The 24,101-nt window shown below is 42.9% G+C and overlaps 1 protein-coding gene across 1 annotated transcript in view; it reads left to right on the top strand.

The window, feature by feature from the left end:
- The first annotated feature begins 13,694 nt into the window (after positions 1-13,694).
- ABLIM3 (actin binding LIM protein family member 3) overlaps positions 13,695-24,101 on the top strand; it is a 349,775-nt gene continuing 339,368 nt past the window's right edge. The window contains exon 1 of the mRNA XM_040344529.1: positions 13,695-14,171. Coding sequence (XP_040200463.1) covers positions 14,159-14,171 — 13 coding nt within the window. The 5' untranslated portion in view covers positions 13,695-14,158. The remainder of the gene's footprint in view (positions 14,172-24,101) is intronic.

Raw genomic sequence — 24,101 nt, 5'->3', positions numbered from 1 at the left:
TTTCACAATGTGTTGCTATTGTTGCAACAAATTAATAAAGAATACAGTTCATAGATTAAGAAATTGGAGGTAATTAAAGTGTTACTAAACACACAACAGTAAAATCAGCGTGTAAATGCAGTAATACATAATCATTAAACTCACTGTGGAACCTAAGGGATTAATCATGTGCATTGTGTGAATCCTTGTGTTTGATCCTATCTTCTCTGATACTCCCCTTCTCCCTTCTTCCACAGTCCCCAATCTGTCTCCTGATAGTACAGAGCTTTGGGGCACTCTGCACATGTTCAGTTAGGGGTAGAGGGAGGGTGCATGTGATCACCACAGGGCCATTCAGCACTGTCCAGACAGAAAGTCAGGCGTCATGCAGCCTCATAGGATAGTCAGAGGAGAATGAAAACTCCTCCTACAAGCTTTAACAGGCCGGGCACAAAACTTCTGCAGAACATGCGAACAGGCAAAAAATTCATTCGAACACGCGAACACCATTAAATTCTATGGGACACAAACGTGAAAAATCTAAAGTGCTAATTTTAAAGGTTAAAATACAAGTTATTGTCATAAAAAGTATTTGGGGACCTGGGTCCTGCCCCAGGGGACATGTATCAATACAAAAAAAAGTTTTAAAATCGGCCGTTTTTTCAGGAGCAGTGATTTTAATAATGCTTAAAGTAAAACAATAATACATACCTGGGGGGTGTCTATAATATGCCTGTAAAGTGGAAAAAGTCATTGAACAAATGGCATGGGTTCCCCCCCCCCAGTCCATTACCAGGCCCCTTGGGTCTGGTATGAATATTAAGGGGAACCCCGAACCAAAATTTAAAAAAATTGCATGGGGGTCCCCCCAAATTCCAAACCAGGCTCTTCAGGTCTGGTATGGATATTAAGGGGAACCTTGCACCAATTTTTTTTAAATCCATACCAGACCCTTCAGGTCTAGTATGGATTTTAAGGGGAACCCCGCGCCAAAATAAAAAAAATGCTGTGGGGGTCCCCCTAAAAATCCATACCAGACCCTTATCCGAGCACGGCCTATGGGAATTGGTAAAGGGGTACATTGTACCCCTACCATTTCACAAAAAAGTATAAAGAATTGTAAAAAACAGAAACAGCTTGGGACAAGTCTTTTATTAAAAAAGGAAAAGAAAATTCCAGCAATGTAATCCTTCCACGACCCGGGATACGGAAAAACATGATCTAATCCACGTCCATGGTAGACGCCCACCGAATGACGCGAGACCCGCCTTGACAGCTCTGAAATAGCTGAGGGCGGGGCCACCTGTTACATGCGCGGGTGACCCCGCCCCCTGTGACGCAACGAGGAGACGCCGCAGGGTTACTCAGTGACATGTACGGGTGACCCAGCCTCCTCTGACGCAATGGGAAATCGGCGGGCGTCTCCCATGGTGGCGAGTTGGATTGTGGTAGCGTGTTTTTTCAAATCCCGGGTCGTGGAAGGATTACATTGCTGGAGTTTTTTCTTTTCTTTTTTAATAAAGGACTTGTCCAAAGCTGTGTCTGTGTGTTTTTTAAAAATGTTGGCACTTTGTTTGTGAAATGGTACCCCGTTATCAATTCACATAGAGGGGGCGGGATCTGGGGGTCCCCTTTGTTAAAGGGGGCTTCCGATAAGCCCCCTGGCCGCAGATGCCCACAACCACGGTCAAGGATTGATGGGATGTGGCCTGGTACGGTTCAGGAGGGGGGGGTGCTCTCTCGTACCCCCTCTTTTCCTGCGGCCTGCCAGGTTGCGTGCTCGGATAAGAGTTTGGTATGTATTTTGAGGGGGACCCCTACGCCATTTAAAAAAATCAATTGGCACAGGGTTCCCCTTAATATCCATACCAGACCTGAAGGGCCTGGTATGGAATTTGGGGGAACCCCCATGTAATTTATTTTAAATTTTGGTTTGGGGTTCCCCTTAATATTCATACCAGACCCAAAGGGCCTGGTAATGGAGTGCCGTTTTTTTCCAATGACTTTTATCTGTATTGCGGGGACCCGACAATTCATTATAGCCGCAAATAGTTTTAAATTACATTTTTCCCATTAGAAATGTCATTTTGTGCAGGGACTGTTCTAAACACAGGAAAATGCACCACTTTACAGGCATAGACCCCCCCCCCCCCCCCAGGTACAAAATTTAAAGTAATATTTCACTTTTATTGTTTCACTTTAGGCATTATTAAAATCACTGCTCCCGAAAAAACTTCAGTTTTTAAAACTTTTCTTTTCAGAACCCAGGTCTCCAAACACTTTTTATGACAATAACTTGCATATTAACCTTTAAAATTAGCACTTTTGATTTCTCCCATAGACTTTTAAAGGGTGTTCGACTCGAACATTGGGCTCATCCCTATTCCCAATACTCAGTAATGTGAATCAAGTCTTATGCCGCGTACACACGATCGTTTTTCGGCATGAAAAAAAACAATGTTTTTAAAAACGTCATTTTTCACAACAAAAATTTGAACATGGTGCATTTTTTAACGTCGTTTTTAAAAATCTTGTTTTTCGGGTTGTAAAAAAATTATCGTGTGTGTGCGCATGCCCAGAAGCAAGTTATGAGACGGGAGCGCTCGTTCTGGTAAAACTACCATTCATAATGGAGTAAGCACAATTATCACGCTGTAACAGACAAAAAAGCGCAAATCGTCTTTTACTAACAAGGATTTAGCTAAAAGCAGCCCAAAGGCGAATAGAACTTCCCCTTTAGAGTGCCGTCGTACGTGTTGTACGTCACCGCGTTTTGTTCATAAATTTTCAAAAACAATGGTGTGTGGGCAACATCGTTTTTAATGATGAAGTTTGAAAAACTTTGTTTCTTGGACATGCTGAAAAACTTTTTTTTTTTTTCATGCCGAAAAACGATCGTGTGTACGCGTCATTAGACTGGGGTGCCTCTAGACTGAAAATATTTTTCAAGGGCGCTGTGAGTGGAAGAAGGTTAAGAAACACTGGCATAGGCAAGCAAATTTGCATTATGCCATATTAGTTCAGTTCAAAACTAGGACACGCTCTACTTTTTTTCAGTGCAGTCACCGCATTGCAACCCACTGGTGAATACAAATGAATACAATTTTATTTTGTGACATTCCAATAATTTAAAAACATATATAATCCCCAGAGGGGCTGCTGAAAATATACACCTCCCCCTTACAGGTTTAGAGGCTGCCCACCCTGTGTCAAGTCCCAGAAGCACACAGAAAAATTCAGGCTCAGCCTAGGTTTCTTATTTTTAGGATTTTATCGAAGGTCTTGAACCAAAACACGGGGAGCAGGCTTGTGAGTGCAAGATACCCAATGCACACAAATCTTGGGGGGCAGTTTTCTGAATAGCTTGTCCCAGCAATATTAGGCCCTGTAGTAGCAGCCTCAAAAATGAATGTGGAATAAAGAGGGGACAGCTAGTAAATATGAGACCCTGTGAGAACATTTACAGTCTTTGCAGCAACTTCTGGCATCTCATCCTCAAGAAGTACGTTCACACCTGGAGCTACAGGCAAAAGGTTTTTCTCACATGTCAATTCAGTGAAAGGTTTTCCTTTCCAGCCTAGTTTTCACAGGTAAGTTTTCTTCAGGTAAGTTTACTTCAAGTTCTCAGCCCATAGCTTTTGCAGAGGCCTAGTAGTAATTGTTTCTCTAGAACACACACAAGCTTTCTCGCAGGAGGGAAGCCCAGTTGAGAGAGAGGCTGATCTACTGTTCCCAAATATTTAAATTCTCCCTAGCAACACCTTCTGGGTCAGCCTCCCCAGGATTGGTCAAAGTCAGATAACTATTCATAATCCAGTGGTTCATCCTCCCACTCTATTTCTTGAAGATTCTTCCAAAAACAGACAGGCAGACAGCCCTGATTGGACCTGGCTTAGCTCATCTGGCTACAGCAGAGCTGCAGTATATATTAAATTTAGTCAGTCCAGGTGTCAGTGATATATCGAGAGCAGGTATCCAGCAGCAGGGATTACCAGATCTGCATAGCAGCACAAACTAAAACCAGACTGTGTATGCTTTAAGTAGTATTTATTTATAGTGAAACTGTCAGGAACCATGAATCAGGCTGAGACAGAAGTGCAGTAAACATCATACTTTTTCATAAAATGGTACAAACAGAGCAAATGTAGTCAAAACAAAGCCAGGGTTCGGTAACCAGAGCGGGTAGTCAGAACAAGCCAGTAAAACAGAAATCCAGAGATCAGCGTAGTAGGGCAGTAAACAGTATCAGTAACCAGAAGGGAAATCAGCCCGGCAAAAGTCTTTAACAGGAAAACACAGCAGAGAGTATCTGGATACAGATAAAGATATCTGGATCAGTTTAAATAGCCAGCAGGGCTAGCTTATGAGCAGGAAATGAAGACCAGGTGAGTCGCTGTGGAAGGAAGAGGACTGGCAAGTAACCGACAGCTGGGCACAGAGCTCGGAGAAGGAAGGGCTGAGCCAAGCCCTGACAGTACCTCCTCCTGAACGACTCCTCCCCCTCGGAGGACTGCCAGGTTTGAGGGAAAAACATCTATGGAAAGCACAGAGGAGGACAGGAACATGTACGTCTGAGGATGAGACCCAAGAACGTTCCTCTGGACCATACCCTTTCCAATAAACCGGGTATTGCCGGGTATTGTATGTGCCCACGGAACCTACAGGAGTCAAAAATAGATTGTATTTTATACTCCTCATGGTTCTCAACCTGAACTGGGTGAGGACGTGGTACCGAGGTGGTAAAGCAGTTACATACCAAAGGTTTTAATAAGGAGACATGAAATACAGTACATTAGAAATACGCATATTAGAAGGGAGGTCTAAAGCGTAAGCCACTGGGTTGATCCTACGGAGAATACGGAAAGGCCCAATAAACCATGGTGCCAGTTTCAGTGAGGAAACACAGAGTTAGAGCTTGTGAGATGACAGCCAGACCCTGTCCCCAACTTGGTAGGAAGGTGCAGGTAGGCGTCCGCAGTCAGTATGGAGTCTGTACATATCATTGGCACTTTGCAAGGACTCTTGGACCTGTACCCAAGTGGAACGAAGACCATGGAGATGCTCCTCCAATGCAGGGATACTCTGAGAAACAAATGAGTCAGGCAGCATGGATGGTTCTAAACCATAATTCGCCATAAATGGAGACAATCGTGAAGTGGTGTTGACGGCACTACTGTGGGCAAACTCCACCCAAGGTAAGAGGTCTAATCAGTTGTTATGGTGGTCAGAAATGTAGCAACGTAAAAACTGCTCCAAGAACTGGTTGGCTCGTTCTGGGGCCCCATTGGACTGCGGGTGATACACAGAGGAGAAGGAAAGCTAAATTCCCAACTGTGCACAGAAGGCTCGCCAAAACCTGGACACAAACTGGCTACCCCTGTCTGAGATGATAACCTTGGGTAGCCCATGTAAGTGAAAGATCTCCCATGCAAAAACAGAAGCCAGTTCTTTGGATGTGGGCAACTTCTTAAGTGGAATACAATGATACATTTTCGAGAACCGGTTCACCACTATAAGGATATCTGTGTTGCCCTGGGAGTTGGGTAACTCCACAATAAAAATCCATAGACAGGCCTCTCTCCGTTGGGTTTGGGTTGTAGGAGGCCCAATGGAAGGTGTTGTGGTGTCGTACTCGGGGCACACAGAGAACAAGCAGCTATGAAGGCAGCTACATCAGTGCGTAGACTGGACCTCCAGAATTTTTGGAAAATAGCCAAATTTAGTTTATTCTTCCCTGGGTGGCCAGCAGTCTTGGGAGAATGGTAAGTCTGGAGCGCGACAGTGTGGAGACTCTCAGGGACAAATCAGCGGTTACAAGGTTTCTCAGGAGGAGAATGGATCTGAGCTGCAAGATTTCTGTCACCCAAAGGTCAGGTGAGACTGATAAGAACTGTAGCCAGAATACGATCGGGCAGTATCACAGGTACAGGAACCGACTCCATCTTTGAAGCAGAGGAAAACAGTTGTGACAAAGCATCAGCCCTTACATTCTTAGTACCAGGTAAGAATGAGACTACGTAATTAAAGCTTGAAAAGAAAAGAGCCCATCGGGCCCTTCTGGGAAAGAGGTGTTTAGCCTCAAATGTGAATGTTAGATTCTTATGGTCCGTCAGAATAAGAACCAGCACAGTGGTACCTTCGAGCAGATGCCTCCTTTCTGTAAGGGCTAAAATGACCGCTAACAACTCTCTTAACCACTTCCATACCGGGCACTTACGCACCTTCCTGCCCAAGCCAATTTTCAGCTTTCAGCACTGTCGCACTTTGAATGACAATTGCGCGGTCGTGCTACACTGTACCCAAACAATTTTTTTATCATTTTGTTCCCACAAATAGAGCTTTCTTTTGGTGGTATTTGATCACCTCTGCGGTTTTTATTTTTTGCGCTATAAACAAAAGAAGAGTGACAATTTAAAAAAAAAACACAATATTTTTTACTTTTTTATTTAATAAATATCACAATTTTTTTTAAAAAAAATTTCCTCAGTTTAGGCCGATACGTATTTTTCTACATATTTTTGGTAAAAAAAATCGCAATGATCATATATTGATTGGTTTGCGCAAAAGTTATAGCGTTTACAAAATAGGTGATAGATTTATGGCATTTTTATTTTATTAATTTTTTTACTAGTATTGGCGGCGATTTGCGATTTTTTTACTGTCACCGTGACATTGCGGCGAACACATCGGACACTTTTGACACGCTTTTGGCACCATTCACATTTATACAGCGATTAATGCAATAAATATGCACTAATTACTGTATAAATGTGACTGGCATTCAAGGGGTTAACACTAGGGGGTGAGGGAGGGGTTAATATGTATACCTGTATTGTGTTCTAACTGTGGGGGAAGGGGGGTGACTGGGGGAGGTGACCGATCTATGTCCCTATGTACAAGAGACACAGATCGGTCTCCTCTGTCCCCTGACAGGACGTGGAGCTCTGTGTTTACACACAGAGCTTCACGTCACTGCTCTGTCGTTACCGATCGCGGGTACCTGGCGGACATCGCGCCCCCCAGTGGCCGGAGGAATACAGGACGTCAAAAGACGTCCTGTTGAATATTCAGAGTCACTGTGAAGCCGTCATTTGATGATGGCCCGGTGCTCAAGTGGTTAATTGCATTCTGCAGGAGACAATTTCTTGGAAAATTTGCCACAAGGATGCATAGCGCTCTCAGAGGTAGATCATTGAGACAGTAGGGCACCAACTCCAGTCCCAGATTCATAAACCTCAAGGATAGTGGTGCACGGTGGTGGAAGCACTGGTTTATATTGGAGAGGTTTTATTTTAAGCATTGTTGACCATTTATAATTTAATGGTCCATGTTCTTTGGTAAGAGGCTCATTCTATCGGGGTGTTTGGTGGTGGAAACACTGATCTACACTTGAATAAAAGAGTGGAAGCACACTGCAATACGTTGAAGCACTTTGAAGCCAATATATGAACTGTTTACTAATATTGTGTAGATTTATGATTTATGAATTTCCTAATAATAATATTTTTTATGTTATGAGTAATTTATAAACGTGGTACACCTGCACTTTAAGGCTCCATGCACACTGAAGCTGATAAAAGCTATAAAAAAACGCCAGTAGCTTTGCAGGGAGCCTTTCAACGTTTTTTAGCGTTTTTGCAATAGTTTTAATCAGCGTTTTTTAGTGTATCTTTTTTTTTATGGATTAAAAAACGTTTTTTAGCGTTTTTTACCGCCAAAAAACGGCACTTTGAACGCAAATTTCGGGCGTTCAGAAAAAAGCCAATAAACTCCAAAGCTCATTAACACTAAAAAACGCCCAGGTGTGCATTGGCACATAGGCTAACATAGGGTTCAGTTTATGGGCTTAAAAAAAAAAAAGCCAAAACGCCAATAAACTGCAGTTTATCAGCTTCAGTGTGCATGGAGCCTAAGGCTTATAGTGTTTATCGTTTTTTATTGTCTTTTCTTGCCACTTTATGTCTGGTTAATATTTTTTTTTATAATAAAATAAAAATAATTATATTATTAATAAAAAATGTATTCAAACACCTTATGTCAAGGAACCTCCTGCCATATTGTAAAGAATTATAAAGAACAGAGATCTGAAAAGAAGATGGAACCAATTGTATCTAAATTGTTTCTTCAAACCATATCCACCATGTGGATATCTGGAGATTAGTTTCACCCCCAAGCTTTCAAAGATCTGGTGGTAGACTTTCAAATGTTCTGATCAACACTTTACATACATGAGAGGAAATCTGGCAAATGCTGGCCCTGAAAAATGTGGGGACAAGGTATGTTGAAGGGGGGAGGCTTTACACTACGCACTACAAGATACCCTCAAAATCTTGTGGGCATGTGGCATGGTATAGTTCAGGGGAAAGTGCAATGTTCCCCTTTCCTGGCCAGCTAGGCTGCATGCCTGGATATGGATCTGATATAGATTTTTAGGGGGACCCCACAGCATTTTTTTTTGCATGGGGTCCCTCTCAAAATCAATACTAGACCCTTATTCTGCATAAGAGTCTGGCATGAAGGGTGAGCATCACACAGTTTTTGTTGGTTTGGTTTGTTTTTTGTTTCTGGGAATGCAGCCTTGCCTGGTATGGTTGAGGAGAGACCCCAAACTCCCCCCACCCCCTTTCACCTTTACCAGGAAAATAATCTAAACCAGTAAAAAGAGGAAAAATAAATAACCCAGGGATTTATTTAAACACAAGCAGTTCAATTTTGACACTTTTCCCACTGCCCAAAAATGTATAGCCTTTCAGGTTTTTCTTATAGTGAATTCACAAACGTACGCCCGGCCGACGCAGTACAGTTACGCCGTTTACGTTAGGCTTTTCCTGGCCTAAAGTTACCCCTGCTATATGGTGGCGTACATGCGGTGTACCAATGTTAAGTATGGACGTCGTTCCTGCGTCGAATTTTGAATATTTTACGTCGTTTGCGTAAGTCGTCCGTGAATGGGGCTGGACGTCATTTACGTTCACGTCAAAACCAATACGTCCTTGCGGCGTACTTTGGAACAATGCACACTGGGATATTCCACGGACGGCGCATGCGCCGTTCGTGAAAAACGTCAATCACGTCGGGTCACAAGTTATTTTCATAAAACATGCCCCCCTGTTCCAAATTTGAATTAGGTGGGCTTACGCCGGCCGATTTACGCTACACCGCCGCAACTTACAGAGCAAGTGCTTTGAGAATACAGCACTTGCCCGTCTAAGTTGCGGAGGCATAACGTAAATCGGATACGTTACGCCCGCGCAAACATACGCCAAACTACGAGAATCTGGCCCACGGTGTATATATTACTGTGCAAAAATGTTAGACAGGTGTGAAAAAATGCTGTAAAAGAATAATGCATTCAAGTAGAAATGGTAATAGTTTATTTTCTTCAATTAACAAAATGGAAAATAAAATAGCAAAAGAATAATCCAAATCGAAATAATATTTGGTGTGACCACGCTTTGCCTTCAAAACAGCATCAGTTCTTCTAGGTACACTTGCACACTGTTTTTGAAGGAACTCGGCAGGTAGGTTATTTCTTGGAGAACTAACCACAGATCTTCTGAGGATGTAGGCTGACTCATATTCGTCTGTCTTTTCATGTAATCCCACTTCATAATTAGAAGATGAGGGCTCTGTGGGGGCCAAACCATCACTTCCAGGACTCCTTGTATTTCTTTACATTGAAGATAGTTCTTAATGACATTGGGCCAGATTCACAAAGAGATACGACGGCGGATCTCCTGATCCGCCGTCGTATCTCTGAGATCCGACGGTCGGATCTATGCGACTGATTCATAAGAATCAGTTCCGCATAGATCTCCCTTAGATCCGACTGGTGTAAGTGACTTACACCGTCGGATCTTAGGCTGCAGTCTCCCGCCGGCCGCTAGGTGTCGCCTCGGTCTTTTACGCGTCGGATATGCAAATGAGGAGAACCGCCGATTCAGAAACGAACGCCCGCCCGTCGCTTTTTTTTAACGTCGTTTGCCTTCAGATTTTTCCGGCGGATAGTTACCCCTGCTATATGAGTGGTAGCTAATGTTAAGTATGGCTGTCGTTCCCGCGCCAAGTTTCAAATTTTTACGTCGTTTGCGTAAGTCGCTCTGGAATACGGATGGCCGCAATTGACATTGCCGCCGAAAACAATGACGTCCTAGCGACGTCATTTGGAGCATGCGCACTGGGAAATTTCGCCAGCGGCGCATGCGCAGTTAAATCGGCGCGGGAACGCGGCTGATTTGAATTGTACACTCCCCCTAGCCGCGGAATTTGAATTCCGCCGGGGGAGTTACGAACCGACGGTGCAATTTTCGAGGTAAGTGCTTTGTGAATACTGCACTGGCCTCGCTAAATTGCACCGGCGGATCGTAAATCACATAGATTACACGGATCTAAAGATCCGCTAATCTATGTGAATCTAGCCCATTGGCTGTATGTTTGGGGTCATTGTCCTGCTGCAGAACAAACTTGGGGCCAATTACATGGCTCCCTGATGATATGGCATGATGGAAGTATCTACATGTATTTGTCAGCATTGAGGTCACCATTGATCGGGCAATGTTGAGAACTGTAGACACAGTGGTCAGGAAAGGAAACTTAAATGAGAAGTACAGCCAAAGCTTGTTTTGTTGTGCTTCTCCTGTGACCCATTTTCAGCAGACAGCGGGCTGAAGCTCACTATAGGATGACATCACATAGCCAGTCCAGGCTCAGGAAAGATTGCAATATGGACTGGACCGACACCTGGCTCAGCCTCAAAGCAAGCCACTGAGAACCTGAGCCGGCCACTCTCGGCCCCTCCACAGCCGAGCACTTCAGTGAGCATGGGGAGAGAGGGGGCTAAGCAGAAAGGTGGTGACTGACTCGGTTCTAAGGCCCCGTACACACGATAGAATCTATCCGCAGATAAATCCCAGCAAATGGGTTTCTGCGGATAGATCCTATGGTGTGTACACGCCAGCGGATCTGTTTCCACGGAGAAATCTCCTCTGGGATGGATTCCAGCAGATCGAATATTTGTTGTGCTGCACAACATATCCATCTGCTGGAATCCATTCCAACGGATGGATCCGCTCGTCTGTACAGACTTACCGGATCCATCCGTCCAAAGGGATTCCCCGCACGCGTCGTAATGATTTGACGCATGCGTGGAATTCCTTATATGACAGCGTCGCGCCCGTCGCCGCGTCATAATCGCGGCGACGGCGCGACACGTCATCGGCAGAGGATTTCCGCGCGGATTTCAATGGGATGGTGTGTACACTCCATCCCATCGAAATCAGCGGATTTCTTTGAGAGGATTTATCCGTGGAAACGGTCCGCTGGACCGTATCTGCGGATAAATCCTCTCGTGTGTATGGGGCCTTAGCCTTAGAGCCAGCAAGAGACAGATGTAGCTTCGGACCAATGCTGCATCCACCTAGGTATGATTTTAAAAAAAATTCCCGTACTTCTCTTTTATTGCAACAGATGAAAGACATATCATGCTTACTTCCTTTTAAGTCAGAAGATGTCCAGTAGTGCCATCAGCACAGAACTGGCAGAAACTAGTGGGATCCAGGTACACCCATCTATTATCTGGAAGAATTGCAGGCAAAAAGCCATGCCTCTGACTTAGAAACAAGCGACTCAATTATGCATGAAAACATAGGAACTGGGGTGCAGAAAAATGGCAGCAGGCGCTCTGGACTAATGAGTCAAATATTTGACTATGGCTGAAGGCAGTTGTTTACTGTAGGGCTGGAGAGCGGGACAATAATGAGTGTCTGCAGGCAACAGTGAAGCATGGTGGAGGTTCCTTGCACCTTTGGGGCTGCATTTCTGCAAATGGAGTTGGAGATTTGATCGGAATCAATGGTGTCCTTAATGCTGAGAAATACAGACAGTTATTTATCCATCATGCCAAACCACCACAGAAATGTGTGATTGGCTTCAAATGTATTCTAGAGCAGAACCATGACTCCAAACATACAGCCAATGTCCTTAAGATGGCCCCTACAGACCCCTGATCTCTACATCATCATGTCTGTCTGGGATTACATGAAGAGACGGAAGGATTTGTGGCAGCCTACATCCACAGACGATCCGTGGTTAGTGCTCCAAGATGTTTGGAACAACCTACCTGCCGTTCCATCAAAAACTGTGTGCAAGTGAACCTAGAAGAATTGATGCTGTTTTAAAGGCAAAGGGTGGTCACACCAAATATTGATTTGGTTTGAATTCCTCTTCTGTTTATTTACTTTGCATTTTGTTAAAGTGGTTGTAAACCCTTTACAACCACTTTATGCTACAGGTAAGTGTATAATAAGGCTTACCTGTAGCTACCCAGGATTTCTCCTAAACCTGCACGGTTTAGGAGATATCCTCTGTTCCCTGCATGTGCCAATGTCATCGGCACATGTGCACTAGACTAGAGCATACTGAAGCAATGGCACGTATGTGCTTTTGCTTCAGTCATTGTGCCATTAACGGCGGCTCCCGCGTGCATTCGCAGGAGTTACATCATCGCGGCTCCAGGCCAATCACAGCGCCAGAGCCGCGATACCCGGAAGTAACTCTGGAGGGAGGGGTCACCGGCCGGAGGGGGGTACCAGGACCACTGCATGGGGCTCCGATGTGAGGTAAGTAATTCATAATGAGCTAGTATGCTATGCACACTAGCTCATTATGCCTTTGTCTTGCAATATTTTTTTTTTTTTTTTTTTTTTTTATAGGGTTTACATTGGGTTACCATTGATAAAAAAAAAGTAACTATTAACACTTCTATTTCTGAAAGCTTCAGCATTTTTTCACACCTGCCTAAAACTTTTACACAGTACTGTGTATAATATACAGTATATATATATAAACTGTTTTATCTATTGTGTATATTAAACATTTCCATTTTCCTCTGTTGGAAAATGTATATATAGATTGATATATTTTCATAATTTATATATGTATATCTATATATATATATATCTATATATATATATATATATATATATATATATATATATATATATATATATATATACACTGTATATATATCTATATATATCTATATATATACTGTATATATATATATATATATATATATATATATATATATATATTGATTTATATTATATATATATATATTATATATATATCTGTATAGATAGATAGATAGATAGATAGATAGATAGATAGATATATCAATAATCTATATCATAATACATATATATATATATAGAGAGAGAGAGATATAGATATATAGATATAGATCTATAGATCTATATATAGATAAATATATATAATTGTATTTATTGATTAATCTATTGTTTGTATTGAAATGTTTCTTTTTTTTTCCTTCATTGGAAAGCTCTCATATACAATGACATATTTTCTATTATTATTTTTTCTATTTCCTTTTCTACACATAATTTCCTTTGTATTGACAATTGTGTATTGACTATTTCCTCTCTTGGAAAGCTCCTCCATAGATTGCGAGATTTTCTTTTTTTTTATACCTTTGTTAGAGATTTTTTTTTTGCATGTATTTTCTCTCCCTATCTATTGTTTTCTTTGAACATTTCCCTTTTTTTCCTCCATTGGAAAGCTCCGTTCCTTTAATTGAGCAGCGAATTAGCTCACTTTGATCCCGAGCCGCTGTTTGCTTTGATTTGCCGAGCGAGCATATGGCTGGCACGGTGCGAGTCTCCGTCCGTCCAGTAGGTGTCAGCAGTCTACGTGAGAGCCGTGCTTGTGGCTGGCATCCTGCGCTCTCCCTTTGCTCCTGTCCCGGAGGACTCCCAGCACACCATTGCACTGCCTGCCTAGGCTGCAGACGGATGATGCCAGGCAGAGGAAAGAGCACTCAGGGCTAATGAGCTGTGTATTTGGACTAGCTCCCCCCTCCGTCTGTACAGTCCACACCCCCAAATAGCGGTGACAGTGCTGGGGAAGGTGACAGGCGGCTGGTGCCTCTAGGCGTGTGCTGTGAGCATTGCTGACTACCTACCTCTTCTCTCCATCCCTTTTGTGTGACCTTTGCAGTGCTGTCAGTGTGTGGGTAGGTGGTCATGGCTCGGATGGACGCTCCAGGGACTTGCTGCTTGTAAAGAGAAGGATACAAGCCTGGGACTACTGATCAGAGCTGTCATAGAGCTCACACCGGCTGCCAGGAGCTCATTCACCTCTCCTCCTAGACAACAAGAGCAACATGAGCACCAGCTGTAAGTACCCCACCGACATGGCTCGCCTGTAGGTGGCCATGGATCATTGCAATGTAATAGCTGGGGGTTGCTGTTCATATCTTCTTATTGTGTTACTATGTATCATAGCACACCTTCCATTCTATATAAAAAGTCTGATGGACCACAACAAGCATCACCCATGATGGGCAAAGTGCCCACTCAAGTTCTCTTTTGGTTGTCATGGTTTTGATGCACTTTGCACTCTATAATTTACCTTTTTCGTGTTGCGTTATTGTATGTTCTTCAAAGAGTTTTCCTTTGTGTCTGCTTTTGAATATATGATCATGGTGGTACCACAAGCTCATGGTGGGACATAGAAGCGTATCTAGGGTCCTGATGGATCGGGGGCACAAAGTTGAGGGGCTGGTAGGATACCATTTAGATCCAATCTACTGAGGGTAGCCATACACGCTACATCCTGGTTGTTCAATCCCTGTACAGCTGCATTTACTAAAACAATGGAATGTGAGGATAAACCTACACAATCCAATCAGTTTCTAACATATTGCACATGCCCTACATTACATAGTAGTTTGTAAGTCTAAAGGAGATTGTACAATGTGATTGTATAGTGTATGACTTAGCTTAAGGGTCATACATGTTACAATCTGAGTATGCAATCACTGTACAATCAAGTTTAGGTTCACAAAACGTATGTTATATGAGCATATAATAATGAGGACCTACCTAATGTAGCCATTCAAATTGTATCCATTCAGGCGTGCTCTTGCACTACAAAGTTCTTGGCAGATCCAATTGAGATTGTACAATTAGACTGTATAATGCACGACCAGCTTAAGAATGTATTTAAATGAACAAAAATGAATTGGTTGAAACACTGTCACACCATGAGAAATCATACTGTAGATAAGTAGATACATGAGACAGCATTCCAAAGCTGTATAATGCATAGAATGTATTATCCCCATATCTGGAAGGAGACCTGGGGCACGTGCTTTAGGTGCCAGGGTCTAGCCAACAATAATGACACCCTAGTGGTAGAACACAGTATGGTAATCACTTGTCCTTCCTTGGGTTCCATATGGAATACATGGGGTTAGCTTGAACATTACTTAATGGTTTATTGATCTGGAAAGAGAGACCTGGGGAACTCAGCAGATGACCAAGGATGCTTTCACTGGGTGCCAAGGACTAGCCGACAATAATGACTCCCCTACTGGAGGAACACAGTATGGTAATCACTTGTCCGTCCTTGAGCTTGATATGGGATATATGGGGTTAGCTTGAAGGTAACTCGATAATTTCTTGATCTGGAAGGAGACCTGGGGATCTCAGCAGATGACCTGGGGCACGTGCACTGGGTGCCAGGGACTAGCCGACAATAATGACTCCCTACCGGAGGACAGGGATGGACTGGCCATTGGGACTACAGGGAGTTTCCCGGTGGGCCGATGGCTCAGTGGGCCGGCTTCAATGACAGCGGACCGCCGCCCCCCTCTGCTCCTCTGTCTCTCTCTCCCTGCATCGCTCACCTCCTCTCCCTCCCCGCAGCGCTCACCTGGGGTGACAAAGAAGCAGGGGGAGGACAGAGGAGCATGGGGGAGGGGACAGACAGCTGACTCAACAGCTCTGGCCTGGGAGTTTCTCACTTCTGCCTAATCTTGTCCCATAAGGGGGGCACCAAACTGATTCTTTGCCCTGGGTGAAATAATGTCTTGCTTTCCCACTGGTACTGCCTATAAGAGTACCAGTACCAGCCACTCCACTCTAATAAAGTAGAACGGCTAGTGGCTAGTAAAGGGGGAGAGGGGGCTTGGGTGGCGGGTGTTGTCCGACCGCCATGGGAGAGACCTGTCAAAGTGGGCCAGTCTGGATGAAGTCCAGGGCCAAATTTTTGTCCCAGTCCAGCCCTGCCGGAGGAACAGGGATATATGTGGTTACCTTAAAGGTAGCTTTATGGTTTCTTGATCTGGAAGGAGACTATTGGAACTTAGCAGATGACCTGGGCCTCATGTCCTGGGTGCTAGGGTCTAGTTGACAATAACGTTGCCTAGTGGAAGAACACAGTATGGTAATCCCTTGTCCGTCCTTAAGTTATATTTGGGGTTAGCGTGAAGGTAACTTGATGGTCCCTTGATGTGGAAGAAGAGCTAAGAAACTCAGCAGATGACCTGGGGCACGTGCCCTGGGTGCCAGGGTCCAGTTGACAATAACGACTCCCTAGTGGAAGAACACAATATGGTAATCACTTTTCTATCCTTAAGTTATATATGGGGTTAGCTTGAAGGTAACTTGATCGATCCTTGATTTGTAAGGAGACCTGGGGAACGCAGCAGATGACCTGGGGCACGTGCCCTGGATGCCAGGGTCTAGCTGACAATAACGACTCCCTAACAGTGGAACATATGGTAATCATTTGTCCGTCCTTGAGTTCCTTATGGGAATATATAGGGTTGGCCTGAAGGTAACTTGATGGTTTGATGGAGCTCATAAGGACAAGCCTTTTAGTGGTTCAAGTTTCACATTTGTTAGCTGTGTAGAAAAAATATGAGCTCCACAAGAAAATCTCTATAAGCCTAAGGCTTTCCTTATCCAGTCTGTAGGAACCTGCCTGCTTTGTGATGGTGAATTTATGGAACAATAGCTTCACGCCTGTCTTGATTAGGTTTTATCCAAGGACAGAAGCCATGTAGTTAAGCTTTGAATTACGAGCAGCCACTGATCTATCACATAATATAAAGGCATTGATTTACGGTCGTGTTTTACTGTCACAATTTTTACTCATTGACTTGCATTGTGTTGTAGATTTGGTCTGACAACTTCACACCCTTCTTTCCTGTTACTAGTGTTCTTTGATTGGGTTTTACGTCAGCCTGCAAAGACAGGCTTGGTTTTCTAAACTCAAGGACTTTTGGACCTGGACAGGTGTAGTCCTGGACAAATGGTGTAACAGCTGACCAAAGCATTTCACTGGGCAAATGGAATAATATGACTGTATTGGCTTATTCCCTGAGATGGCTCACCCAGACATCTACCTCCAAGGTTGAGAGCCAAGAGATGTAGAGGAAGGCTAATATGAGGAGACAGAACTTGATGGGTGCTCAATGCATTGATGTCATAAATCTAAAAATAAACGTGGAAATGTGAAAAGTAGTGATCTGTATAAATGAATTTTTCCAAGCACAATCACTGTTGCTGTATGGATTTAGCGTTCACCCAGCCTTGAATACTGTACATTCATATAGGTCCGTGCAGCAGAATACGACCTTTGAATTATTTCTGGTGAAGATAGGACAGTTATAATGTACAAATATACCTCACCTACCTTAGGCTTGACACTAGAATCATTTATTTTTAGAACAACTTAAATCTAATATATATATATATATATATATATATATATATATATATATATATATATATATATATATATATATAAATACATATAGTCATGGTTGTATTTTGCATTAATGGCCTAGTCATTTCAGTATTGTGTAATATAATAATAATAATAATAATAATAATAATAATTATAATCTTCTTACACCAGGCAGTGTCTGTTTTGTCACCGTCTCTTGTCAGACAGGTTAGATGCCCAATTAAGTCTAACCCTAAAGCGGATGCATTGCTTCAAGCAGATCCATTTCATGTCATTGGAATGCTGAGGACAGGTCAATGTCACCACCTACATAGCTACAATGTATTATTGATTTTTTTTGTCAGACCAAACACAGAACAAAGTTTAAAGGTGAATCAGACTCAGTATAAATTTGTAGAAATATTTAATGTTTAAAACGTAGACCTTTTTCTGGTCGTTTAGATATACACGTACTCATTAAAGTGGTATTAAACACAAAAAACAAAAATGTAATACACTATATTACCAAAAGTATTAAGACACCTGTCTTTACACGCACATGCACTTTAATGGCATCCCAGTCTTAGTCCGTACAATTCAATATGGAGTTGGCCCACCCTTTTCAGCTATAACAGCTTCAACTCTTCTGGGAAGACTGTCCACAAGGTTTAGGAGTGTGTCTATGGGAATGTTTGACCATTCTTCCAGAAGAGCATTTGTGAGGTCAGGCACTGATGTTGGACAAGAAGGTCTGACTCAGTCTCCACTCTAATTCATCCCAAAGGTGTTCTATCGTGTTGAGGTCAGGACTCTCTGGAGGCCAGCCAAGTTCCTCCACCCCAAACTCGCTCATCCATGTCTTTATGGACCTTGATTTGTGCACTGGTGCGCAGGCATGTTGGAACAGGAAGGAACCATCCCCAAACTGTTCCCACAAAGTTGGAAGCATGAAATTGTGCAAAATGTCTTGGTATGCTGACGCCTCACTGGAACTAAGGGGCCAATCCCAACCCCTGAAAAACAACCCCACAGCATAATCCCCCCTCCACCAAATGATTTGGACCAGTGCACAGAGCAAGGTCCATAAATGAGCAAGTTTGGGGTGGAGGAACTTGCCTAGCTTGCACAGAGTTCTGACCTCAACCCAATAGAACACCTTTGGGATGAATTAGAGTGGAGACTGCAAGCCAGGCCTTCTCATCCACATCAGTACCTGACCTCACAAATGCGCTTCTGGAAGAATGGTCAAACATTGCCATAGACACACTCCTAAACCTTGTGGACAGTCCTCCCAGAAGAGTTAAAGCTGTTATAGCTGCAAAGGGTGGGCCAACTTAATATTGAACCCTATAGACTAAGACTGGGATGTCAATAAAGGTAATATGCGTGTAAAAGCAGGTATCCCACTACGTTTGGTAATATAGTGTATATTACAGTTCACCAGTTCACCAGCTTAAGCGATGATTGCCTCCCTTCAATAGTCCAAGGTCCCTCCCCAGCACTGGCATCTTTTACCCAGCTTCCTTTGGGTGACGGGCTGCAGCAGTTCTAATCAGCCAGTGTAGGATGATGTCACTCCTGCGTATGCACGCAGTCATCCCGCTACACATGCAGCTCAGTGTACATTCCAAAGAAGACTGCGAGCAGGCAAGTAGGTTTCTTTTATTGCAGAAGAGACATTGCATGGCTCTTCTACAATAAAGAACCTGTTTGCAAGATTTTAGTTCCACTTTAATTATGGCGGCTGCATTCATCTTCTTTTTTCTTGGCGTTCACCTGGTGATTTAACCAGTACTGTCTGTCTTAGGGTGGCTCCACTCTGGATGTAGGAGCAATGGAGACATCCTTGTACAGCAGCATTGTCGTCTCAGTGTTAAACTAGCAGATTTAGATGGAGTTCAGTAGACTAACAAATAAAGCTGATCACTTGTTTACTAATTTGCAGCAACATTTATTTTTTCCCTTTGGGGCAAAGGTTTTAAATAAATGAATAGAAGCTGACCACTGTCAGTGTTCTATGGTTTGTCCCATTCCTCTGAATCTCACTTTTGCTGGACAGCTTTTTTCATTAAAGGAATCGTTAAAGGAACTTGAAAAATAACAGACCTACCAGGTAAAACTAAAGAAAAAAAAAGCCTAAAAAAAGAAAACGAAGTCAGCTGCTACATCTTAGTACCGCTTTAATTAGGTTTTCTCCTTTACATGAAAGTTTGGATAAATCCAATATTGTTACCTCCTGATAATGAAAAAATAAGACTACAATATTCTGTTGAATAAAATTGATACAGCTTTATCTTGTATTAGTGTTTACCCTATCAATGTGGTGTTTGCCCTTACTGTGGGTTTATTAGCACAACGTATTGGCCTTTATGGTTTGCCTACTAACAACCTTGCATGCACGATCTGACTACCGAAACATCTTTCTAGAAAAATATCTTTCTACAAGGTATAATTATTTGTTTCTTAAAATAATAAACATCTTATACTGATTCGCTCTGTGCAATGATATCACAGCCTTGAGACTTCTCTTCTGGGGTCCTCCATCGTTGCAGGGCTGTTTGCGTCTATTGGCGCACACACACACAGTGCAGCTCGACCCTTCCCCCCACTCCCTCCTCACTGGATTTGATTGACAACCCTTGTGAGGAGAGAGCCACTGCTCTTGTGCACAGTGATGGGTTTAGATTGGGCTCATGTAAGCATTTGGGGGGCTATGAAAGAGCTGGGCATCGAATTTTTTTTTTTACCCTAATGCAGAGAATGCTTTAAAGCAGTGGCCATCAACCCTGCCCTACAGGGCCCACTAACAGGCCAGGTTTGCAAGATAACTGAAATACATCACAGGTGATATCATTTGCTGCTCAGTGATTGCAGTATTCTAGACTGCATCTCCCCATGGTAATAAATAAAACCTGGCCTGTTAGTGGGCCCTGTAGAGCAGGGTTGATGACCACTGCTTTAAAGTAAACAACCTTAGAGAAGAAGTATGGCTAAAGCCTTCTGTCAGCTGACGTCACAGAGCCAGTTCGGTCTGTGCAGGCATCCCAACAATAATGTTGGGATCTGCCCAGATCACTGACTTGCAGCTGGCTCAGCTTCTCAGTGCACCGCTGATATCCCGAGCCAGCTGCTTCCGCCCCTGCACAGTCTGGCACTCCAGTGAGCACTGGAGGGGCAGAGCACAAAGCAGTGATTGACAATCTTTGCTCTGTGTGCTCAGAGCAGACTGGAGAACTGCATTCAGTTCTCAATGTAGATGCAGCAGGGGACACGTGCAGCTCAGATCAATGCTGCCGCCATCTACAGTACTTGAGTTTGTATTTTTTTTTTAACCCCACACTTCTCTTTTAAGCCCTTACAACCACTTTAGATGGTTGTGCTTTTGGAGGTTGGGTGCAGCGGTAAAAATCACCCCAAATGCAGCTTTCCCCCAAGCAGGGTTGTCCAGGATCATGGAGATGGGCACAAACATACAGACAATCCCTGATCTAACTGTTAATTGTGGTATTGTAAGAATGTCTGTCATCAACTTGAATATACTTGGGGGAGAAATAGGAGCAAAATTCTGCTTGTATGTAGTACACCAACATACTGCACATAACTATTCCAGACACAGTTGTATCTCACTGTGTATTCCTATTAGACAGCGAGGCTGCCCATTATAGTGTAGGACCAGTAGAGATGTGTGCAGGTTGGGGCTTAGCGATGATTCTAAAAATAAAAGCTTGAAAATGTCTAAACTTTGCCCATCAGTGCAGTCTGGCATTTGGCCATGACAGGAAGGGTTGAGAGGGTGCTGCAGTTGCATGCTACCTGTATGTACCTTAATCTTGTACTATAAAGCAAGGTCCACTCATTACTGTGCTCTTGAAACACAGCATTGGGACAGAGAACCTAGATGCAGGACTCTCCTGGCAAATCCAGGACAGTTGGCTTCTATGCTGTTATCCGGGACTACAGTAGAAAGATTTCCTTTTTATTTTCTGTTCCACTGACAACGGTTTTAGCAAACAGGAAAAATCTACAAGGACACAGACAGCAATTAAAAGCTTATAGGGGTTCTAACCTTACCCTACACTACTAAATACTGTAATATACATTTCCCCAACTTCTTGTCTGGTAAAACCGATGCTAAACAGAGAGGGAGTGGAAATATTCTGAATGGAGCCCTAGGAAAAAGTAAAACCCAATCTAATTCTGTCCCACTATCCAAAAATGTTGGCTGGATATATACTTTAAGCTGTGTTGCAGTTGTTAGAAAGAGACTTGGAATGTGATAACCAGACGAATGTCCTTTAGGATCGTGTGTCTAACTTCTGCAGACATGCATGCTTGAGAATAAGGATAGGATGGAAGGATATGCTTTGCTTCTAACAGAAGGTAGGAGGAGTGATTGTAAATACAAAATGAGAAAAGGGAAACCAAGCTCCTATCACCACTAATCCCTTGCATTATATCGTACCAACTAAATAAATATATATATATTTTGGGGCAGATCCACGTAGCTGCGCGTAAGAATCCGCCGGGCGCAGCGTATCTAAGATACACTACGCCGCCGCAACTTTTTTTTTTTCAAATCCTCAACGAATTTGTGCCGTAATTTACGGAGGCGTAGTGTATCTTTGGCGGCGTAAGAGTACGCCACCATATAGCAGCTTTAATTATACGCCGGAAAAAGCCGAACGAAAACGATGTAAAAAAATTCGCCAGCCGGACGTACGTTCGTGGATCGCCGTAAATAGCTAATTTTCCTAGCGGCCGCCGAAATATTGCACATTAAGATCCGACGGCGTACTAAGACGTACGCCTGTCGGATCCCTCCGAGATGCCGTCGTATCTTGTTTTGTAGATACAAAACAAAGATACAACGCGGGAATTTTAAAATTACGCCCGCGTATAAATAGATACGCCGGCGTAATCCTTTTGTGGATCTGCCCCATTGCCTTTAAGATTTGGGCTCTTAAAAAGGACAGATCCTACATATTTCCTTGTGGTTAGTTTTGAAAATTAAAATATTCTCGTTTCTACTCAGTATTAGGGATGAGCTTTATGTTTGAGTCGAGCATTGGCTGTTTGCTCGTTCGGCAACAGCAAACAGTTTGGGGTGTTCGCGGCAAATTCGAAAAGCTGCGGAACACCCTTTAAAAGTCTATGGGAGAAATCTAAAGTGCTAATTTTAAAGGTTAATATGCAAGTTATTGTCATAAAAAGTGTTTGGGGACCCGGGTCCTGCCCCAGGGGACATGTATCAATGCAAAAAAAAGTTTTAAAAACTGCAGTTTTTCCAGGAGCAGTGATTTTAATTATGCTTAAAGTGAAACAATAAAAGTGAAATATTCCTTTAAAATTCGTATCTGGGGGATGTCTATAGTATGCCTGTAAAGTAGCACATGTTTCCTGTGTTTAGAACAGTCTCTGCACAAAATGACATTTCTAAAGGAAAATAAGTCATTTAAAACTGCTTGCGGATATTCATGAATTGTCGGGTCCCGGCAATACAGATCAAAGTCATTGAAAAAAAAACACATGCCTGTTCGCATGTTCTGATGCAAACCGAACCAGGGGGTGTTCGGCTCATCCCTACTCAGTATACAGTATATTTTCTTTTTTTTTCAAGAATTTGATTGAAAAGATTGGCAATTGAATTTTCTTCTGCGACCTGTTGCATTTAGTTTTAATACATGTGGCTTCAATACACGTAGTGCGGAATTTGCCAAACCACTAAATGAAACTATCACAAGATGGCATCTATTTCAGTAACATCCTTAATCAGCCAATTTTTTTACACAAGCTTGCCTTGGTTTAACTTGTTATATTATTTCTAAAACTAGTTTATGACCCATTGCATGTCTGCTTTGATTTAATTAGGAATGCATTATGAAGGACAGTGTATTTAATTGTGTCTTTCGTTGCACTAAATTCCTTGGTGGTGACAGCACAAAATGAATTACAGGGTTGTACTGTATTGTCCCAGATTCAGCAGTGTATTTTGGCGTTCACAATGATGTGTTATTGTCTTATGAATATCTGGATGACATAACTCTCATTTCGCCATCATCTAGAAGAGGGCAGTTTATTCCTCTTCAATTTAAATGACTACACTGTTATCATTTTTTTGTGTTATGATATAAGAATTGCTACAGGTTTGTGGATATGTCCAGATTCTGTGTTATAAATTCAAAATCCTTAAAGTGGAGGTTCACCCAAAAACTAAATTTTTAACATTAGATTGATGCTCATTTTGTCAAGGGGAATCGGATGTTTTTTTTTAAATTGAAGCAGTACTTACCGTTTTAAAGATAGATCTTCTCCGCCGCTTCCGGGTATGGTCTTCGGGACTGGGCGTTCCTATTTGATTGACAGGCTTCCGACGGTCGCATACATCGCGTCACGATTTTCCGAAAGTAGCCGAACGTCGGTGCGCAGGCGCCGTATAGAGCCGCACTGACGTTCGGCTTCTTTTGGCTACTCGTGACGCGATGTATGCGACCGTCGGAAGCCTGTCGGAAGCCTGTCAATCAAATAGGAACGCCCAGTCCCGAAGACCATACCCGGAAGCGGCGGAGAAGATCTATCTCTAAAAGTAAGTA

Source organism: Rana temporaria, chromosome 3, assembly GCF_905171775.1.
Source record: "Rana temporaria chromosome 3, aRanTem1.1, whole genome shotgun sequence".
In the NCBI taxonomy this organism is placed as follows: Eukaryota; Metazoa; Chordata; class Amphibia; order Anura; family Ranidae; genus Rana; species Rana temporaria.
Note: the sequence above shows the minus strand (reverse complement) of the source record. Positions and strands in the feature narration are given on the sequence as shown.